Here is a 17,615-nt window from a genome sequence, read left to right on the forward strand (position 1 = left end):
ACCTTCCACTTCAGACCATCTTTGAGCTCAGAACAAATGCAAATCTGGGTGTCTTTATGGATTTGAGTCAACTGTCTCAGAACCCATCTCAAACGTGTTTTGGGATAATTCAGCCTGTCATGAATGATTGAATGCACTGCTCCAATACTAATATTATACAAACTAGTAATTTGGGAAGTTCTGATTTGCCTGTCTTTGCAAATAAGATCATTTATATGGTTTTACAGCACAGTAGTTGAAACTTCAACTGGTCTTTCAGAGTTATGAAGATCAGTCACACATGTTCTGCCTGAATTAAACTGTACCACCCACTTATACATGTTACTGTGGTTTAAATACTTTTCACCATACTGCTTCAACATTCTTGAGTAAATTTTCGCCAGTTTCACACTCTCTGATAGAAAAAATGTTATCACTGAACGTTGCTATTCTGGTGTACATATTTCAAGTGGAGCTGACATTCTGAAATCAACAAAAAAGGTTATGTTTAGATTCATTATGATCAAGCAGCTGATTAATTGTGTTCCCAAGGTTGCCTACTTGACACTCAAAAAGTTTCATTGTCATTGAATGAACTGTTTTTTTTTCTCTACAACAATTTGCCTCATTAATTATTGAATGTCCCTCGTAATATAACCCATTAGAATAGTTAGTATAAGAAGACTTAGAAGAAATAATCTCAAAAGATTGATTCAACGAGTTGAACAATGAATAGATTTTGCTTTACTTTAGACCTCTCAGCCATTAGGCTTATTGTGTAGACATTGGATTAAAAACAGGTTTGTAAGAGATAGATGTTTAGGAAAGAGGCTGCGTGTTTATTATTAAACTCTTAAATAATGTATATTAGAATAATGGTAGTCTGTAATTAGTGACATGAATAAAGATTTTGTGATAAAGAAAGAGATTCATAAACTCATATTGATTCATAATTATTGTCTTAGTATGACTTAAGAAAATATATGTACTTCATTGAGAAAGATAAGCTAATTAAACAATACGTGAGAAAATGCTAGGCCTTTGCCAAATACTGAATGCAAGACCACGTGGTCTAGAAGCTATAATGGTTATAACAATTGTAATTAGTCAACAATTGGTGTAATTTTTAAAATAAAGCTGAAAAATGTTTTATGAAATGCTTTTTCTAGAATTTATTCCTTTTTGTAAAATATGTGTGCTTTATTAGACAGTAATAAATAAAATTAAATAATTTTTTTTCTAAAATCGATCCTTTTGAGAATCATATTTCTTTGCACTATACACATTATATTAATCTGATCAACCCAAGTACAGAATAATAAAATAAAATAGGATGACACTTACCTTATTCCATAATTCTAGCCAAAGCGCTTTCATGAGTCCCTCTCATCATCAGTTGCTCTATTTAATTTTTCAAATCATATTTGTACTAAATTACACATTAAAATTGAAATTAAAAATCCTATACGATACATAAGAATTAAAAGTTTTAAAATTGTTAAAAGATCTTTTACCAAATTAAAATCAAAACAGAAATTAAAATTAAAAATTTTTAAATTCAAATTTTTTTTAAATTTAAATTAAAATTAAAAATTGCATGTATATAAAAAAATATGAAGTCATTTAATAAAATTAAATTAAAATCAATAATAAAAACAAAATAGAAATCCATGTGGACTAGCTAGCCAAAGTTATGTGACTTTTAATTCCAATTTTAATGTATAATTTAGTACGAATGATTTGAAAAATTGTATAGAGCAACTGATGATGCGAGGAACTTGTGAAAGCATTCTTGCTTGAATTATGGAATAAGTTAGGCGTCATCCTATTTTATTTTATTTTATTATTCTGTACTTGGGTTGAATGAATTAATATAAAATTAAATAGATACATTAAAAACTAAATTTTAGATTTGCTAATTAAAAATAATACATCAAACCAAGAAATACATAAGTACATAAATAAATCAACTACCCTCAGCACTCAATGCCAGTTGTAAATATGTTTTAAATAAGACAGACAGACAGACAGACAGAGATAGAGACATAGACAGAGACAGAGAGAGAGAAAGATAGAATGTGTGTGTGTTTCTGTTATAACCTTGAAGTAATGGGTATGGGAATATTTATTGGGAAAACTACTTAGGCAGTTCAAGAGCTTAGCAAGTTCAGTTACTGACACACTTAGAAAGGCAGTAAACTGCCTTTCTAAGTGAAAGAACACCAGAAAAAGTGTAACTTGAAGGCTGAAAAGGAAGTTTTAGTAATATATCGGAAAGCTGAGTAAAAATTGAAAGAAAGTGGAAACTACTATTACAGATATACTGAAGAATGCAGTAGAATGGATTCTAGATCAGCCGGTTTTGGTTTTGATTCCTCACAAGGATTTGTAATATTTTCAACTATTTTTTTCTATATCCTATTATTTTTCTCATTAAAATGAACAGCGAACGATATGCAAGGTTGGAATAATGGAAATATAATAAACAATGCAATCATTGCTGACATCAAACATCTGTGTTTATAGCGGATCTGGTGTGATATTTATAGGAGTGCACTTGTAAATTTTCTAATACTAGAATGTCTGATTTTGTGTTATAGCAGATTGCAAGAATATAGTTCACAGCCGTAGCTGGCTTGCTATATGACAGTGTTATGAAAAATGAAAATTCATTTCAATGTTTATATCGATAAAAAGCAAAACTTGTCTTTTCATGTCAAAAGTATAATTTTTTTTTTAATTAAATTTTTTACAACTTATTTGTCACTATTTGCCTACAGCTATCCAAAACCAAGGACCATTTTCATGCGGTCTGATTTTTATAATTTAGGTTATATTTTTTATTAGCTCATAATTTGTTAATAAAGTCAATAAAAATAAAAATTAAAGAAGGGTTTGGAATTAAAAAAAAACATACAGTATTAATATCCATGAAAACATTTCAACAACTTAATATTTAATAGTTGAAACATAAGAATACAAAATGTTTTATTCATTGAAATAATCCAATTTTGATATGTGTACATGTCCATAGAGTTACAAAAATCCAAGAAATGGATCGGTTTCCTCTAAAGCGATTGCTTTTACTTGTCTTCAAGTATTTTCTGCAATCCAATGTTTTCGAAGCCGCTGTGCTTTTAGATGTGGCTTTCTGTCTGTTAGATGTAAACAAACAGGTCACTGACTCGCAGCGGTTGCTCACTGTTGTAGGTTATGTTTAGATAACAGCAGTGTCTTTCGTCACAAACCATTTAAGGAAATAATAACAAAGAAATATGATAACAATGGATGCTAAATGCTAACATAAAACTTAGACTGGACTTAAGTTAACAAAATATTTTATGTGAAAAGACAATTTTTTATTTCTCCCAAAAAGTAGTACCGGAGTAGCATTCTGGACCCTTGTATGTTTGTAATATTTAAAATTAATAACCGTAAATCGTGTATTTTTTATCAGTTATGTATTTTCTTGTTTATAATATAAAAGTAATCTGTTAAAAAAAAATATTTAAATCTAAATTTATTTAATTTGTTAAAATTAGTTAAGTGATTGTTTACGCTAATAAAAAGTTTACAATAAATTGCAATAAACAAGATTGATACTGTTTTTGTGATTAAACAGGGGAGGAGAATAGAGGGAGATCATTACCAGGTGAAAAGGCAAAAGTTCAAGATTTACGTTCTAGATCTAGCTCAACAAATTCATCTGGTGGTGGTGACTCTCCTGTAAGGGCTAATAGAGATCCATCGCCTGCTCAGGTACTAATTAATCAGTACTGTTTATATTTTTATATAAAAACTTAATGTAGGTTTTGTATTTTCCAGCTCTCAAATTCAGATGCTTGTTGTAACATGGATACACACCCTTGTGCACTTTTTTATTATTATTATATTTTTAAAATAATATTACAGTTCTTATCTTCAGAATTATGAAGTATTAATAAAAATTAAGAAATATCAGATAAAAGAACTGTGTGTAGTAAAAACAGATTTAGTCAGGGTTTTGTTTTCTAGCAGGTAATCTTAAAAATAGTGAGTTAAACAAAACTGTTAATTTTTAATAATTAAAAAAATACACAGATTAATCATATTAACTTGAAAAATTACTTCATGAATTTACAAAAGCTAAATTAACTTAGCTTTCTGAACCAATATCAAAACACATAACATTCATCTAAGGAACTGCATAGAATAATCTAAATATATGTAATATTGGTATGGTATAAATAAAAATTATTTTTCTTATAGTATTTATAAAGTATTTACAGTCTAAGGAGTATTTAAGTTCATGTAAAGTCAAGAGATAATGCTCATAGTAGCCCACAATATGAGCATCTTTCATTCGTAGTTATTCACAACTCCACTAGGAGCATACACCTAATTTTGGTCAGTTGTGTTCATAGTACTGTTGTTGGTGGTCATTTGAGTTAAGTATTACTTGTGAAAAATGGGTAAAAGATAATTTTGTTTAGCGATCGTTGTTTTTTAAATGCTCCAAATGGCATTTTGAGGTTACAATTAGAGAATATTGGAAAAGCATTATGATTAGTCGTTGAAAGAGAATGGAAAATTAAAGCGCATAAAATCACTAAGACAGGAATCTGAAACGAATGAGTGCATCGCTTTACATTAATATTTACATATACAAAAACTGTCCACAAGATGGTGCTGTGTTACACCATCAATCAAGAGCAGAAATGAGTAAACATTAAACATAGTTCAGGACTAATAGTAATCAAGAAGGATTTTTGTGGTATTTTATAGCAGTCGATGAAACTTACATAGATCATTATCAACCTGAAACAAGGAACGGTCAAAACAGTCAGGGAAGTTGTTCCAAAGAAAGCGAAAGCATTCCATCAGCAGGAAAGGTGATGGCTATTATCTTAACGAAGCTTATGGCATAATCTTCATTGATTTTCTGGTAAATGATAAAATGTTAACCGTGCTATATTATGAACCTTTACTGAATCATCTAAATGATGAAATAGAGAAAATAATATTAAAAAGAAGGCTCTTTTTTTCACTAAAACACTATATAGATCACATAGATGCATCTGTTCACTTTTCTGTGATTGCGACAGCAAAGGTTTCTGAATTACATGCAAAATTATTCTGCAACTCTTCTACTCAGTAACAATTAAGCCTCTACCCCTTAAATTGAATTTAAATTCGGGACCCCATTTGTATAAGTTGCAGACAACTTCAAACAAAAATTGAAGGGCATAAAAATAACAAAATACCGCCTTCTTATACTGTAAAAATTTTAAGGTATTACTTATTTTTTATCTTTTTAGAAAATACACTGTATTCAATGGGGGTCATGGCATAATATTCTATATTATTAAATAAAATAAAAAAATAATTGTTTTTAAATTTATTATTTATTTTTTTCCTATATTGAAGCGAGGTCCCTCTGAATTATGGGTTGTAGACATTTTGATTAATCCAGTTCTGCTCCTACTCCTTAGACTTATCACCTTCAGTTTACTGGTTTTTTTTCAAATATGACTTGCTGGAAAGAGATTTAAGTGAAGTGATGAAGTTATTGCTGAAACATCTGCTCTACCTATTTTGAAGTCTCAGAAAAATTGTACTGTAAGGATGGGATAAAAAACTTGATCATGATTGGATTAAGTGTATAGAAATTAAAGGAGATTTTGTTGGGAAATAAAAAAGATTTTTTCTCCAAATTGAGTGTTCTTTATTTTTGTAGACTTGTGTGTGTGTGTGTGTGTGTGTGTGTGTGTGTGTGTGTGTGTGTGTGTGTGTGTGTGTGTGTGTGTGTGTGTGTGTGTGTGTGTGTGTGTGTGTGTGTGTGTGCGTGCGTGTGTGTGTGTGTGTATGTTAGTGTTGGATTAAGAGTCTCCAAAAATAAATAAAACCCAATACTTAGGGAAAAATCTTTTTATATTTTTTTTATAAAATATCTTTTATATATATATATATATATATATATATATATATATATATAAATACGAAGCATGTTTGTAAAGTAAGGGCCATTTGGTCATTAAAAAAAATTAACTTGTGAGAAAAGGTCTTACTTACAGTTTTAGTTTACTACATATCTAATTCACTTTTCCACATAATCGCCATTCAGTTCTAAGCACTTTTTGTAATGCTTAATGCTGCACCAGTTTATTTAACCCCTCTGCATTGAAGCTCGCTGCTTGGGAATTGAACCAGTTGACAATGGCAGTCTTGAGTTTCTCATTGTTTTCAAACCGTTGTCCACCAAGCCACTTTTTCAAATGCAAAAAGTGGAAATAGTCGCTAGGGCAAGGTCGGGACTGTATGGAGGGTGATCAAAAAGTTCTGAATGAAAATCTTGAATCTTCTTGGTTAAGGCAGCAGAGTGAGGACACTCGTTGTCGTGAAGGAGGATTACGCCAGACGACAGTTTCCCACGTCATTGATTTTGGATTGCACATCTCAGTTTGATGAGTGTTTCGTAGTACGTGTCAGCTGTAATTGTTGATCAACGTTCCATGAAATCAATCAAAATGATGCCCTTTTTGTCCTGAAAAATGGTAGCCAACATTTTACGACTCAGTATGGAGATTGCTTAAACTTTTTCGGTTTCGGGCAACTTGAATGTGCCACTGCATTGACTGTCGCTTCGATTGTGCATTGGTGTAGGGTGTCCATAACACTTCGTCTGTAACAATGTGGGAAAACAAATCATCTCCGTCTAGTCGATAGCAGTCCAAACGCTCGTCCACTGCACATTCTATGCTGTTTGTGTTGGTTGGTGAGCATTTTTGGTACCCACGTTGCACACAATTTGTGATATCCGATCTTTTCTATGATAATCGTGTAGATAGACATTTGTCCAACATGCGGAAATTCATCAGCCAGAGCACTAATTGTCAATCGTCGTATACATCGCAGTTTTTGCTTTACTTGTTCAATGATTTCCTCGGTCTGAGTACTGGGCCTGCCACTTCGCTCTTCATCATGCATATTTGTGTGGCCATTTTTAAACTCATGACACCATTGTCTAATTTTGCCTTCACTCATTACTGTAGGTCCATACACTAGGCACAACTCTCGATGAATTTCAGCAGCTGAAGATCCTTTTGCACACAAATATCAAATCAAGCACGCATTCCACAACTGCCAGGGAGAAACGATTGTTGCAGAAATTGCAGTCTGCATTCACTGGCAGGCAAATGACTACTTTATCAAACAACAACTGCAGTGGCTTCATAAATAGCCAATAGATGCGTAAAACTGTGTTCAAACCCACTAGTATATAAATATAAGCTGATGGCCCTTACTTTATGAGTATGCTTTATATATATATATATATATATATATATATAGATATATCTGTTAAAAAAATCTGTGTAATTCAAAGGACTAATGTTCCTGTTATATGATTAAATTACCTTTTTACATTTGACAAAAAATTAGGAAAAATTGAAATTTTTTAATGATGACTAATAAAACTATCACTCCATTTTGTGAAGTTTTTTTATTTTTAATTATGTTACCTCATATTATCTATATATTTTTCTTGTAAAATTCTCCATTGTAATCTACTATTTTACAGCTGAAAAATTCCAGCACAAAAAGTAAAGCTGCAAGATCAATATGTAAACATTAAAAAAAGGAGGGTTAGATTTTTTAACTGTGTTATAAAGTAAAATGAGTATTTTGCTAGTTTTAGTTTTAAATACGGTGCAATTAAATGTAATATTTTTTTTTTTTTTTAAATTGTAACTGCCTGGTTTTATATCTAACATGTAACTCTTTAAGTAATTCGTGAAATATCCTGTTACTTATTTTATTGCATTACTTTACGTGATCTATTGAACTTTATAAATTAAAATTAATTAATCTATTATTTATTTATTATCTAATCTATATAAATATTAATAAGTGAATTAAAATTGAAAATTAATAATGTAAAATCGACATTATTTTGCATTATTTAAAAAAATTATGGTAAATTTACATGTATCAATCATGAACAACCAAAGTAATCAATCTGTTCTTTTGAAACTTCATTTGTTTTTTTAGAAATTATGATAAACCAGAATGAAGCCGGTACGAATTATTTTGACCATCTGAGGTTCTGGTTTAAGTCTTTAATTATACATGTTTTACTATCATATTGCTTGTTTATTTTGTTTAGATATTGGTACCTGCAGCTAATGGTATACATCACCATAAATCAAATGGTGCACCTCCTCACGATAATACAGATTATAATAATATAACGACCACTGGTGGTTTTACCACAACTACACAATATAATAAACCGCCAGTAATTCATAAAGCACCAAATGTACCAGGAAAAATATCTGGTGCACCGACACGACCGACTGAATTAGCAACAAAACCAGTACTAGCTAGAACAGCTGTTAATGGAGTACCGCCTGAAAAACCTGCTAAACCTGAGAAACCTGAAAGAAAACTTAACAGTAGAGAATTAATAGAAAAACAGAAAAATTGGACTTCACATTTTACAAAATCACGCTCAAGCGCGGGAAGGTAATTTATTTTGTTATAAATGATTAATTATTAATTAACGAATACAATTTAAGTATAATACATTATTTTATAATTATTAATTATTTTATAATTTAATACGTAATATTTTATAATCATTTCATTGATAATTTGCTATGTAACACAACAAAGGGCGCCCTGTGCTTTTATTATTCATGATATAACATTTAAAGGAATTTTGTTAATCAATTCACCCGATAAGCATTATTATAATTAAGTGTTGCTGAAAGACATAATAAAAAAATGTTCATATAAAAATACATTCACTACTGTGAATAGAAAACTGATTTATAGATCATCATTGTCGATATAATAAAACGGTATTGGAATTTAATCAAAGAGTTTATCATCAACATTTATTCTTGATTTAATATGAAAGTGAAATTATTTTCCTCTTTAAATATATTTGTATGCTTCTTTAAATATATTTGTATCGGAAAGTTTTTCTAAACAATTCATACTTTAATTCAATAATTTCCAAATCGTGAAATTTCAGTACTTTTTGTCATTTTTTCATTAGTTAAATAAAAGTATATTTAAAAGATTAAATTTAATATTAATATTTTATTAAATTAAATTAATTTTTCTTTATTTATATGTATAGTTATACTGTGTACTCTATAGTATATTGCATAAGGTAAAGTATGGTAATCGGGTCAAATTTTTCATGGCAGTGTTATTGTAGATGTTGACATTTCATGATTCACCTCAAAACCAAAAAACACAATTTTAGCATTGAACAAATCCAAAAGGATGTTTACGTGGTTGGCCTTTATTTATTTAACATTCTAGACTGGGTAGACCAGTTTGGATGTAATTTGTCGCAATTATTTTTGTATTTGGGTCATTGATGCCATTTAATTTTTGTCACGATTAGTTTAGGGAGCAGGGAAATGCAGACCTTATGGGTTCAGTATCTCAAAATTTTACTAAAAGCGTAGGTAAATTTTTTACGTAATTTTATGTCCCTTAGGTTGCTTATATGCTTTTTCTATGGTTGTATTATAACATTTGAATTATCTGGTTGGAACCTGTATCATAATGAGGGTCATTATGAAACAGATTTTCATGATACAGGTGTTAAACTGATCAAAAGCCTACCCTTTTCAACCACTGACCAATCAGAAGCAAGTATTAGATGTTTTTTTACTTCGATTTTAATCCGATTTAGTAGTTAGCAAGCAGAGGTTAATTTGAAACTGCGGCAATCGGTAATTAAGTTTCTATGTTACATTGTTTATCCTTTTGTTAATCACATCAGATTCTGAGGAAGAAATCTCTTTAACATCGATAGATATTAAAGAAAAGGTAGAACTTATGACTAATAACCTATTGCCACAGAAATGTAATGTACTTTTTGAAAAATTAAAAAAAATATTACTTAAACAATGTTCTGTCATTGGGTTTAATCAATAATACTAATATTTTCTTAGTTATAAAAAAAAATACAGTATACAGCTCTCATATAATACGGTATACAGCCATTAATGATATTATACGACCCTCGCCAAAACTGCTGTTGTAACTTACTTTGCACTTGTGCATTAATGACTATCATTATAGGCTTGTTGTGTAATGTACTATTTTTCTTGTATATTGGCTTATTCAAGCTCTTGTAAAGGGGTGGGGCAAAAAACCTTTTTTTTCTTTTTTGTCTTTCCTTGACTCAGTCACATTCTTGTTTATGTCAATTAGAGAATTCCATCACATTAGTAGGTCACTTTGATTATTTATTTGAGCAGTTTCATTCACGGGTGGGAAATAATAAGCCTAATGTTTTTTTTCATTTTTTCATGAATTATCAATTTGCTTGATATCTTCAGACTGGTGTAACCAGTTTTTATAAAATATTGTACAATGATTTCTTAATACAGAATAAGTACATGGTTATTCAATCAAAACAAAATGTAGTAGCCAAAATTGGTTTATTATGTTTTAATATTTTGGTTTTATTACTACCTACCTTTGGCTCTCTTCTCCCAATTTCAAGATCTTTTTCCTCATTTTTAATAATTTCATTCACTGTTTGTCTGAAATTCATTATCGTTTTTGTATGTTCCATTTATCTAGCTAGCCTTTTTTATTTCTTATTTAACCCTTTATTTTAACAAATATTTTAATAACCTGTTTGTAAATTGTATGATTTTGCTTTCATTTTCATAAATATAGGCATTTAATTTTCACAATTTGAAAAATCAAACTGTGAAAATGTCTTTAATTTTTTGTCATTTACATCCTTGGAATGCTTTTTAGAAAAAAATCAAGCAATGATGGTTAAAACAAATACAATCATACATAAGATTCACCAAAATGCATTTGAGATTTTATTTGGGGTATTCCTTCCTCTTTCTTGAAAGTATAGTTTTTTTTTATATGTTGTAAATGAACTGAATAAATTTTAGTAAAAGATTTCAGGAGACAAGATTTAAGCAAAAACAAATTTGAAACAATTTTCATAGTGAATATTTTTTTGAATTTTAATGCGAGTTCATTTTAGTTAATAAACTACTACTAGAAAAACACCAGCACTTCTTTAGTTCATCCTGTATAGAAGTTATAAATTTAAAGATTCAGTACTATAATCTAGTATCATAAAATCCATTAATTATTTGAAAGGACTTGAAAATTCTATGTTAGTAATTAAAAACATTATTCAGTGGATGGATAGTAGTATCGAACTTTAAATATGGATAAAACTGTTGCATTATGCTTCATAAGTAGATAACATTGCTAATTACAGAGATAAAATACATAATAATATTATTATCATTATCATAAATGATAATGATAATATTTCTGGTGGCCATAGGTGCAAACTTTTGGGGTGTTTTTTTTTTTTTTGGTTTTAGATAACAAATTCTCTCGGGACGAAGGAATTTAAATTGATCTTGTTTGCAAAAATACTCAGACCATATGTTTGGATTTGAAGTGCTTAATGAAATGTTTAGTTAAAAATCATTATTAAATGTTATATGGTAATTACGTGTATTCCAATCTGGAGTAAATCATCTTTTGACTCTCCCTCCAAAAGTCACAGTGAGTTTTCAAGTTATAAAATGGGCTGTCTGATCATTGTTTGCTGCCCAATAAATATGAAAATCATGTTGACCGCTATATTACTAAATTTCTAAATGTTTATTTATCCATGTATTTTTATTAAGAATATGTGATTTGGCCTCCCAAATGGAGTAGTGGTTAACATGCTAGCTTCTGGATCATATGTTCTCAGGTTCAGTTCCAGGCAAGGATTTGACATTTTTTCACTTATTGTTTATTCCAATCATCACCTCATCTTCCTTGTTAAAATATATGCAAAAGATTGCCTAAGGTCATATAGTATGAAAAAAAAATCTTTTTTAAAAAGAATAGTCATTTAAAATCACAATATCCACTTCTAACATACCAGATAACAGAATAATAAATATTATTGTTTTGTGCCTGCAGGAGATCAGGCTTCAGCTTTTGCTAGAAAAGACCCAAGCGGTTGTAGTCTCGAGTAGGCATAAGCTGACCCCGACTTCATGTAGGGTTGGTACCATGATAGTCCATTCTACCTCTGCAGTGAAATACCTTGGGGTCTGGATAGACAAGAACGCCACGTTCCAATGGCATGAAGAAGTGTTGATCAATGCTGAATAAATGGCATTACTTATCAATTTATATTATTTTAACCAATTCTATTTTTTATTTTATAAATAACTGTGAAGTTTGTGATGCTGCCATAATCATGATTTCACCTTGATCCAACCTGGCAAATGTTAGGTAGTCCATTTGTTTTAACAAACATGATGATCTATGTAAACTGACATGATCTATTTAATTTATTATTTACTGATTAGAGTTAAAGTTTTATTTATTTAATGATATTTTTTCGTAGTTGTAATAAACTATTCAATACTAACTTACGTCAAGTGCTTTCTGGAGTACGTGTTTTTTACAACCTAACAAAATTAGTTATTTTCAAAGTACGTCTATTTATTTATATGTAAAACAACATCATATTAGTGTTTTGTATTTTTTATTAGGTACAATAGTGATCCTAGCAAAAATGATGTTAAAACAAGTGTTACACTGGGATCAAGTGGTGTTAAAGCATTATCTACAACTGCTGTTAATAAGATACCTGAACCGGCGACAAGATCTGCATCATTTAATATTCCTCGTACAGCAAGATCACCGCCACCTCCGCATCCTGCATCACCACCGCCCCCACCGCCCAGTGCCACATCAACATTACCTTCCTCACCCTGTTCATCTCCTAGTAAAACATCTCCTGTTAGACCTTCATCTACATCATCGCTTCCTCCTCCTTCACCGTCAAGTCCAACAACTGCAGCTTCGGTGCCACCCGATAAATGTAGAACGATACCTCCACCTAAACCTGAAAGGTAAATTCAAATCAATAAAAATATTATTGTAAAAAATAATAATTAGGTTGTTTAACTGTTGTAAAACAGATTAGTTTTGTTTAATATTATATTTAGTTTGCCATTCTTTGTGGCTGAAAATATGAAACTCAGGGTTCTGAGAAATATATTAGTCGAGTATATACTCATGGACTCATGTTTGAGATCCAGTTTTTTAAATCTTAATTTGATATTGATTTTATTTTTTATTATAAGAAGTAATCGACTTTTGTAATAACGTAAGCTAATAATCCATTTCCTGCTATAAAATCTCATAGTTTAAACAGGAAATGTCTGTCTCAGTTATCTCTGTTTCTGTGACATGTGAAATCCTTAGATCAAGAAGTACTAGTCAAAGTTCCTTTCGCCAAAAGAAATGATGTATTCACTGTAGAATTGAGAGAAAGATGTAACTTGTAATACTGAATATCTATGCTGATATGCAACAGTGTAGTCAGATTAGAGAAGAAAACAGTGAAAACACTTTACTCCTCATTTCATCTGATAAAGCATGATGTAGGATGCTTCTTATTCTTTATTAATCATTTTCGTGAACAATTTGTGACTCATGTCAGATTGCCTACAAATGTTATAGTTATAATATAGTAAATAATTTTTTCTAATAAGCCAACAAGCTTCATGTAAGAAAACTTTGTCAAAGGTAATCAATTGATAATTCTGTTTAAAATTATTTTTTTATCAGATATATTTTATAAAAATAAAATATACATTTAAAAAAATTTATAAAAAATTAAATAGAAAACTACAATATTTTATTAATAAGATTGTAAGACCTTATTTGAATTTTTTAAATTATTAAAAAGAAAAAAAACAAATAACTTTAGAAAAGAAGAAAATCAGTATTATTTGATTCCTGCTCACTAGAAAAACAGAAATTATACCAAGAAAAGGTTTGAGATAAGATTTAAAAAAAAATTTTTATGTAAATCGTGATTTATTTACATCATTATAAAATATTAAAGAATTGATACTTTATTCTATTTAAAATCTTAGAGTTGCTCCTCTGATAGGAACCCTCATGATACACACGGGCCGTTCAGAAAGTTCTCGGCTAGCCTAAGAAGACACAAGAGTTTTCAAAAATTTATATTCTTTAACATAGGCACTTTGCAATTTGATACATTTAGACCGACAACTTCAGTACCTTCAGTATAATGTGATTTGTCCAACTCACCAAAATAAGCTGTCATCTTAGCTTTGACTTCATCATTGGAAGTGAATCTTCCTCTAAATATATTTCTTCAGGTTTGGGAAGAGGAAATAATTGCTGGGAGTCAAATCTGGTGAATATAGCAACGTATATCAACATGCAGATCATGGAATTTTGTACCAACAACCTGAGATGTTTGTGCAGGTGTATTATTGTGATGAAAGAGCATTTAATTAATAGTCAGATGTGGATATTCAACTTGAATAATATCCTTCAATCGATTCACTAGTGAAGCACCACAGAACGAAAATACCAAAAAACCATATCCATGATTTTTCCATGTTTTTGCTTTCTTTGATGCATTTTCAATTGCTCCCACTCACTGTTTAGACTGTTTTTTGATCTCTTGCATGGAATGGTGAATCCATGTTTCATATAATGTTTTAAAATATTGAAGAAAATCAGCGGCATCACATTTAAAGTCTAAACACCTATGAGAACTATTTAGTCTAATGCTGTTTTGGTCAACTGTTAATAAACATGGCACCCGTTGAGTGGAAAGCAGATTCACAGCCAAAACATCTTGTAAAATGTAGTGAACATAATCTGTTGAGATGTTTGCAATGTCAGCAAGCTCATGTCCTTTCAGTCGATCATATAATACAGCATTTTGAATTTTGTAACCGTGTTTAAATTCAGCACCCCACTTTTTTATTGTTGAAAACAAAGGGGAAGAAGCCTTTAAAGTGGAATATAACTCTTTTTGTATATCTATTGAGGTTAAATCTTTTATTACAAAAACCTTTATAACAGATGGAAATTCAATTTTATCCATTTTGTCAGAAAATGTCAAAACTTATTTGCGTTGACTTGATTGCCACAAACAAGTCACTAAATGCAAGTCTGGAACTTAACAGCACATCTTCTTAAGTATCATACTTGACTAATACCGTAGTCATTTGGTCATAATTGTGCTACCTCTACGTAAGGCTGAGAACTTTCCAAATGACCATATTATATAAATTGGAAATTTGATTTCTGTGATATTCCAGAAATATCCAAATATTTTGCAGGATATTTAATGTTTAAACTACTTCACTGACAGCATTTATGACACATACTGACATCATTTGGTAACAATTGGGGTGAAAACTCTTGTCTTTTGTGTAGTACAGAGATTCTGTTTTCTATGTAAGGATTAACAAACTAGGGAATTTTACAACAAAATATAAATATACAGATAGACCACTTTGTTTCACATATTTGTAAGTCAAATTATCCTAAATGAAGATTAAACAAAAATGTTTTTAACTCTGACAAGTGATAGTTCTATTATAAAATTTTGTTTTATAATAAATCATATTCTTGGTAAATCATAATAATTATACAATAGTAGATTCATTTTCGGAAATTTACTGTCTATGTTGAATGAAACTGTTTTGTGCTTGTCATAATCATTTTTCTGTGATTCTTATTTTTATAAATATATGTATCAAATACATAATGGTAGATTCATGCGTAGTATTTAGTAAATTACTTTTTAATTAATCTGTTTCTGATATTCTTAGTAGCACATAGACAATATTACATAGAGGGTGCATATTAATTGTATTGATAACTAATAGTAATTAAGAAAAAATGGAATACCTGTTTCATAACTGATAATTAAAATTCTCAAGTTTGCTTTTGTTTAATTAGTTCTTGTTAAAATACTTTTTTTGTAAAAGTTACATACTGTAAAATATTGTCCTTTTATACAGATAAAAATAGAAGTTAAATAAATATTTTACTACATTGATTAGTCATACAATATTGTCAGCTACAAAAACTATAATACATTTTTGAAATCATGTCGACATTTTTCAAAAATATTTATAATACCCTTGATTTTATAATTTTTTTAAAATTAATTTTTGAATGGATGGCTGAATGCAGATGGTAAGAATGAAGTAGTTTTGAAATAAGAAATTAACCTGAACCTGCAGCTATAAGTGCTAGTTCAAAATTGTTAAAACTGTTCCTGTCTAATTAAAGGGTTAATATAAGCTCATGGAAGTAGAATTACTATTTGTTTAGTGAAGAAATGAAAAAACTATGTATGATAGAGTAAAGAGATAAGTATTCATATAATATTACATGTTTTGTTTACTTTTCAGTTCACCTCCTTATTCTGCTCCTACTTCACCAGAAAAAGAACAAAGTAATTCGACTTCTCCTTCTGGTAAGTATATCAGTGTTTCTTTCTTACAATCATCTGTTTAAATATTTTTGATGATTGTTGTTTTATAAATTTCCAATTTAAAAGTGTAATTTCATTTACGTATCGACTGCAGTTTTGTTAATATTTTTTAATTTTTAATCTTTATTTAAGTTCATAAATATCATTTTGATTGGTAATTACTTATCTCATGATGATCGTTTTGAGTTTATTTACTGACCTAATACAAGATCGTAGAGATTTAAATCGGCAGTACAATAAGATTCAAAGTTTGTAAAATTAGTTTTTAATTTTTCTTACATTAACCTTTTAACGTAGGATTTTTTTTCAAGACTTCTACCCGCATAATGTTTTCTATTGATCTTTCTTTTTTTAATTTTATATCCATATTGTTTAATTACTAATCATTTTTTTATTAAATTTATTATATCCTAATTAGATTATTACTAGATGTTTAGAAATATTTTAAAAACGTTTTTTTATTTTAATGAATTTCTTTACAAAAATTAAATATTAAATTTAGTCATGATTTTATAAATTAAAATTTTTTTAAATATATGCAGTTTATTTTTAGATCATTAATAAACAACAGTATAAACTGGAAAACAGTAAATAGCCTTTTTTTAACTCTTAAAATCTAAAACTAGATTACTTTTCAGATCTTTTTATTGTTAAATAAAAATCGGTAGATACTTAGGAAATGTAAATGAAAAATAAATAAATAATTAATTAATAAATTATGAATTAATTTAATACTTATAAATAAATTATGTAAATAAAAAAATAAATAAACCCACCGGGTGTAGTGTAGTGGTAAACTTGCCATAAATTAGCTGATTTTGAAGTCAAAGTTCTCAGGTTCAAATCCTAATAAAGGTAGTGCCTTTTATTCAGATTTGAATATTAGATCATGGATACTGGTGTTCTTTGGTGGTTGAGTTTCAATTAAATGCATGTCTCCAGAATGGTCGGCCTGAGTTTGTTCAATATTATATATTTACCGGTTCAGTTACATTATACTGATAAGTCGGTAATGACTTTAATTGTAGATGTGACTATAAATAAAAGTATTAAAAAAAAAAAATAATAAATAAATAAACAAGAGATAAATATTAAAAATTATAAAACACGGTTGCCAAAAGAAACATTGCTCTTTAATAATTTTATAGGATAATTAGAGAGTGTACGGGTGACAATTTTGTATGTAGTATAATTTTTATTTAGATTTTTTAAATGTATTTAAACATATATATAGAATGTTTCAAAAGGAATCTGCAATACTTTACAGGCATATCCCGCTTATCAAAACAATGATTTAAGT

At 29.2% G+C, this 17,615-nt stretch overlaps 1 protein-coding gene across 2 annotated transcripts in view; it reads left to right on the top strand.

The window, feature by feature from the left end:
• The window catches only part of Spn (protein phosphatase 1 regulatory subunit spinophilin), a 470,769-nt gene that overhangs the window by 333,244 nt on the left and 119,910 nt on the right, over positions 1-17,615 (top strand). For both annotated transcript variants that reach the window (XM_075368965.1, XM_075368964.1), the window contains exons 5-8: positions 3,602-3,738; positions 8,123-8,481; positions 12,525-12,887; positions 16,233-16,297. In XM_075368965.1, the coding sequence (XP_075225080.1) occupies positions 3,602-3,738; positions 8,123-8,481; positions 12,525-12,887; positions 16,233-16,297 (924 nt within the window). The remainder of the gene's footprint in view (positions 1-3,601; positions 3,739-8,122; positions 8,482-12,524; positions 12,888-16,232; positions 16,298-17,615) is intronic.

Source organism: Lycorma delicatula, chromosome 6 (genome assembly GCF_047948215.1).
Source record: "Lycorma delicatula isolate Av1 chromosome 6, ASM4794821v1, whole genome shotgun sequence".
Taxonomy (NCBI): Eukaryota; Metazoa; Arthropoda; class Insecta; order Hemiptera; family Fulgoridae; genus Lycorma; species Lycorma delicatula.